The 6,340-nt window shown below is 46.5% G+C and overlaps 1 protein-coding gene across 1 annotated transcript; it reads right to left on the reverse strand.

Moving 5' to 3' along the window:
• Positions 1-470: 470 nt before the first annotated feature.
• On the reverse strand, positions 471-6,102 carry LOC118511405. Its single transcript, XM_036054456.1, has one exon. It carries the CDS (start codon positions 5,747-5,749, stop codon positions 635-637), a length of 5,115 nt encoding a protein of 1,704 aa, XP_035910349.1. The 5' UTR covers positions 5,750-6,102; the 3' UTR covers positions 471-634.
• Between the last annotated feature and the right edge of the window lie 238 nt (positions 6,103-6,340).

Here is a 6,340-nt window from a genome sequence, read left to right on the forward strand (position 1 = left end):
TTTCCTGGTCTATAGGTGATCCAAGATACCCCAAGACTCAACATAGAGCGATGGAGACTGGTTTTTATGGTAAAAGACTTCGTGATTGCATGGATGATATGAGGAAGTACAACCGGAAAATACCGCTAGACGATGACCCTCACAGACTACTGATCCATGGTGGAACAAGCCATCAGCAGTACGATCGAGCAAACAATTGGCCTCGTGTCTCGTAGCCTGAGGAAGGTCTGAGAAGAATACAGCGCGTAGCCGATGTCAGATTCATCCAACGTGTCGATTGCGTCTGTTCGATAATGTGTAACGATCGAGTAAAGTGTGTTAAGGTCTTTTTACCTCGGTTTCCACTTTCACACCATAATGCGACATGAGTACGATCAAAGAGCAAGGGTGTTTCGTCCCGTGACCGTTGCCTTTGAGTCCCTACGTTGTGATATGTTTTTATTTTACTCAATTTAAGTAACGCGGTTAGCTTCGATTTTGGTGCGTGCTTTTATTAGTAGCTCTTGATACCGACTGACGCTTCAGTCCGAGTCCGCGCACTGCGGCGCCACCAACACCCATACATTCACACAAAATACCCTCTCACCTACACCACTGAAATACAGAAACAAACATACCGGCCCCCTTGAACAACTTAGTTTTCAACATCTGCACACTCCAGCAAACAAATCTTGGAAATTGGTCTTTTAACTACACCAGATGCCGTTTTGATAGTGACCACTCGTACAATCCCATCTTGCCCAGAGTGTGTCTCCACGATGCGAGCAAGCGGCCAACGAGCAGGAGGTAGTTGTTCGTCCTTCATGATTACGATGTCTCCGATCGATACCTGACATTCTGCAGGATTTCGCCGATGTTGTTGGTTCAATTCATGAAGGTACTCGGAACACCAGCGTCGCCAAAATTGCTGTGTATGCTGTTGAAGCCTTTGGAACTGGTCAAGACGATTAGTTGGCAAGTCTCGAACGTCAGATTCAGGGGGTGGACGTAGCATTCCTTTAATGAGGAAATGGTTCGGAGTTAAGGCTTCAAGGTCATTCGGGTCGTTTGAGAGAGGTGTAAGAGGGCGAGAGTTCATACATCCCTCAATTTTGACCAGAATCGTTGCTAGATCTTCGTATGAAAGCAGTGATGATCCCAGCTGTCTGATCAGAAGTTTTTTAGCCACTTTTACGGCGGCTTCCCAAAGCCCGCCGAAGTTTGGTGCCCGAGGTGGAATAAGATGCCACACTATTCCCTCCTCTGCGAGATTACTGCAAATATGTCTGTTTTGAGCGTCGTCATGAAACATTTGATACAGCTGGTGAAGAGCATTCTTTGCGCCGATGAAATTTGTGCCATTATCCGAATAGATGTGCTGTGGCTTATTTCGTCGAAAGATGAAACGGTCTAAAGCCTTTAAGAACCCCGACGTGCTCAAATCGCTCACGACTTCCAAATGCACTGCTTTAGTGCTCATGCAGACAAAAATGCACAAGTATGCCTTTTGAGCCGCAGCTTTTCGATGTACAGGTTTAAGCGAAATCGGTCCACAGTAATCGATACCAGTACATGCAAACGCCTCGTTTGCTGTCACCCTAGGAAGAGGCAGCTGACCCATCGGCTGTTGCATTGGAATTGGTGTAGCACGACGGCAACGAAAACATTCTCGGATGACGGATCGAACTGCTCTTCTTCCATTCAATGGCCAAAATTCCTCACGCGCTGCAGATAATGTTGCAGTAATACCGCTATGCATCATCCTTTCATGTAAGTGCCTTAACAACAATTTGCTAAAAGGATGAAATCCAGGCATAACAATTTGATGCTTCTTGTAGAACGGTAAATCTGTATGTTGAAGTCTGCCGCCAACTCGTATGATGCCTTCAGTATCGACGAACGGATGGAGAAGTCTGAGGGGAGATGCACCAGAAAGCCTCTTCTCTCTTGTGAGTTGCTTCAGTTCGCTTGGAAATGCCTCTCGCTGCATCAACTTCGCCAGCATCTTCTTTGCATTTTGTAGTTCACTCACTGATAGACAAGCGGTCTTACGCTGGTTTTTATTACGTGTGTTATAGCCAAATCGGAGGCAATACGCTGCTACATTCACAAGCGTTCGAAACTTAGAATACCGCTGGAACAAAGGATTGGGCTCGACAGCTTGAGCAGCAAGTATAAGGTCACCTTTTCTTTCCATCTCATCATCGGTGAAGTTCTGAGGACTATTCGATGGTATGGGCCAGCACGACTTATCACACATCAACCAGTCTGGTCCTTGTTGCCACATCTTACTCTTCAGGAGTGTCTCCGCAGACACGCCCCTGGATAGCATATCAGCGGGGTTGTCTGTCCCAGGTACATGATGCCAAATACAACATTTGGAAGCTGCTTGAATTTCTCCTACTCTATTCGCGATGAACGTTTTCCAAGTTCGCGGTGGAGAAGCTAGCCATTGCAGTGTAATGGTGGAATCAGACCACATATGGGTTTCGTTTATTGGCATGTCCAGGGCCTCAAATAGTTTTTTCTGCAATCTTGCAGCTAGTAAGGCTGCGCAGAGCTCCAACCTAGGGATGGTAAGGGGCTTAAGCGGAGCTACTCGAGATTTAGACGCTAGCAACGTTATCTGGGTGGTGCCATCTTTGCTTTGAGATCTCATATAGGCACATGCACCATATGCCGCTTCCGAGGCATCAGCGAAACAATGCAGCTCTATGTAGCAATGGTTGGGCGTCAACGCAAATCTAGGGATTCGAAGATGAGTTAGGTAGGGCAGGCCTTCACAAAACCCTTCCCACTTGCTGTTTAAATGCCGCGGCAATTCCTCATCCCAACTAAGATTATGAGCCCAAAGTTCCTGCAACAGGATTTTCGCTTGTACAATGACGGGGGATATCAATCCAAGCGGATCGTACAGCTGAGCGATGGAAGAAAGAACGGAACGCTTCGTGTAAGGTCGGCTAACAGAAAACGATATTGTGAATCTGAATGTATCACTCGGCGGTTCCCAAGATATGCCAAGTGTTTTGACGCTTTCACCAGCATAGAATTCGTGCGAAGATTTCATACCGAGCAAATCAGGAGACAAACCATCAAGCACACCTATCTTGTTCGAACACCACTTCCGAAAACGAAAACCACCCTTCTCCATCAGACAGGTCAGCTCTTCTCGCAGTTGTACAGCTTGCTCGATGTTTTCTGCGCCAGAGATCAGGTCATCTACGTAAAGGTTCTTCTTCACAGCTTCAGATGCCAATGGAAATGGAGCTCCTTCATCCTCAGCTAGTTGAAGAAGTGTCCGCGTTGCAAGGAAGGAAGACGGAGCTAGTCCGTAGGTCACGGTAGCCAGTTCGAAAGTTTGTATTGGTTCTGTATCCTTAAATCGCCAAAAAATACACTGCAAACGTCTATCTTCAGGATGCATACTCACTTGGCGATACATCTTCTCGATGTCAGCAATTAAAGCAACCTCATACTTGCGAAACCGCACTACGAGGGTCAACAGTTCATCCTGCACAACTGGTCCAACAAGCAACACGTCGTTCAAAGAATTGCCTGTAGTCGTCTTCGCCGATCCGTCGAACACCACACGCACTTTGGTTGTTGTGCTAGCTTCCTTGACGACGGGATGATGCGGAAGGTAATGCGCTGCTGATAAACAGTCAGGTTCTATATGCACTGGAAACATATGACCCAACAACACGTACTCTCTCATGAAGTCGTCATACTGCTGCTTCAGATATGCGTCCTTAGACAATCTCGTTTCCAGTAACCGGAAACGTTTCTGCGCTGCAGCCTTTGAATCACCAAGCATTTGAGCAAAATCGTGGTGTTTCGGCATTCGAACGATGTATCTTCCGGTAGAGTCTCTGCTTGTCGTTTCCTTGAAGTATTGCTCGCACTGTTGCTCGTTAGGAGACAAGTTCGATACAGCAAGCTCCTCAACCTTCCAGAACAGCTCAAGTTGCTCCTGAACCTTGTCTGTTGACTCCATTATGTGGAAACTAAACGCCTTTTCCACTCGTGATTCAGGAAAGGCCGGCGCTTCTCCAGTTACAATCCAGCCAAATACCGTATCAACCAGTAAATTCGCCTGCCCACGCAAATGCACTTGTCCACCACGCAATAGTTTGTAAAAATATGCTGCACCTATGATCATATCCACGCGACGTGCTGTTCCGAAATCTGGATCAGCCAAAACATAACCCGATGGAACACCTACAGCAGAGGTGGAGAACGACGCGCTGGGGATATTCTCCGTCACTTTCTTCAACACAAGAAAGTCCATGGTTTGGCTGTAGTTGTAAACCCGAGATCGAACTTCCGTGGTTACAGCATGTTTCACACTAGTAGTAGTGCTGTTCACTCCATTGATCGAAATACTTGCATGCCGTCGTGGTAGTTGTAGCATCTGACAAAGATGCTCAGTGATCGCGTTCGGTTGCGAGCCGGTGTCGAGCAATGCTCGTGCTAAATGCTCCTTTCCATACACATCAACGACCACTAATACCACTGTAGAGAGTAACGCATGCATTGATTTCTTCGACGATGCCAACGCCATGGTAGAGGTGGTTGCTTCTGCAACTAATACATCGTTGTTTTCACTATTCACATGAAGTAAGGTATGGTGGCGCTGAGAACACTGCTGACAATTGTATTTGGAGGAGCACTTATGAGCCAAATGTCCACTGCTCAAGCAATTTCTGCAAAGCTTTTCCTCACTGATCACTTTTAACCGATCGTGTACGTTGATATTCCTGAATACACTGCATGACGCTATGCCGTGTCCTTTCCTCTTGCACATAACGCACACTGGCACGATTTTCGTGTTTGTAGTGGCCGCGTTTACCACTACTTTTGTTTTCGCTTGCTTCTTGCTTCTTTCACACACTTTTTCGATCGCCAACGTTTCTAACACACGCACACGTTTCCCCAAAAACTCCATCATTTCAGTAAATGACGGATCATTATCGGCTTGGGATTCTTCCCACACACGCAGAGATTCTTCGTCCAGCTTATCCGCCATCAACTCAATGAGAATTGAGCTGAACGATTCGACCGGTTGCTCCAACTGCTGCAGTATTTGCACATGCCGTCGAAAATCGTCAATTAAACGGTTAAGTGGTACTGCTCCGGTGTCCTTCATCTTTGGAAGCGATATGAGTGCTCGTATATGCTTTTTACGCAGTATTATTTTGTTAGAGTAACGCTTTAAGATCGTTTGCCAAGCAAATTCATAGTTTGCATTCGTCACCGTAATTGCTTGGATGAGATTCGCTGCTTCTCCCTTTAGCGACGCACGAAGATAGTGAAACTTTTCAATCGGCGACATCTCTTTCGATGAATGTATTAGTGACACAAATGTGTCGTGAAACGTAAGCCACTCATCGAAGTTTCCGCTGAATTCAGGTAGTGTGATTCTCGGCAGCTTCACTCTCGACGAAGACGATTGAATGCTAGCGGCAACAGGTTTCGACTCTTTAGGCAGCATATCTTGTAGCTTTGCCTTGGCATAAAGATACAACTCCTCTGTCTCCGCCCTGATCCGTTGATTCGTTAGGCAATCTTCCTCAGAAAGGTCCATATCGTCTATGTCGTCCTGCACCCGCTCGAAACATTCCCAAATCTTTTCGAGGCGATCTAAACGCGTTGCAACCTGATTTTCACATTCTACAGAATAGCTTTTAATAAAGTCACACGCGCGTTGTATGGAGTCCAAGTACTGCTTCCGACGAAGCTCCTTGCTGCGCAATTTATCCTGCTTGGACATGTTGACACAAGAAACTCGCGCACACACACTAGCAAAGCAATCGCACGCTAACACGACACTTGCGGTTTTTCCAAAAACCGTAGGATTTACCAAAATCTCGTGGATTTAACAAAATCCTGGTCACTACGCACCAATGTTTCGTCCCGTGACCGTTGCCTTTGAGTCCCTACGTTGTGATATGTTTTTATTTTACTCAATTTAAGTAACGCGGTTAGCTTCGATTTTGGTGCGTGCTTTTATTAGTAGCTCTTGATACCGACTGACGCTTCAGTCCGAGTCCGCGCACTGCGGCGCCACCAACACCCATACATTCACACAAAATACCCTCTCACCTACACCACTGAAATACAGAAACAAACAAAGGGAGTTGCACGATATCCGCCTACCACGAACGACTGTTTAAAACAGATAACAATCCACAAGTGTTAGTTCGATAACGAACCGTTGATGAACCGACCACGCGAAGGAATGATCGATTCGGAGATCTCCGCGCAGATTCCTGGCCTTGTCAGAGTTGCTTGAATCAGGCGGCTAACCTTTTTTCCTGGATAACCAAGAGAAGTTTTTAGCGGCGGACTCGCACTTCACTAA

The sequence above is a fragment of the Anopheles stephensi genome, chromosome X, assembly GCF_013141755.1.
Source record: "Anopheles stephensi strain Indian chromosome X, UCI_ANSTEP_V1.0, whole genome shotgun sequence".
NCBI classification, from domain to species: Eukaryota; Metazoa; Arthropoda; class Insecta; order Diptera; family Culicidae; genus Anopheles; species Anopheles stephensi.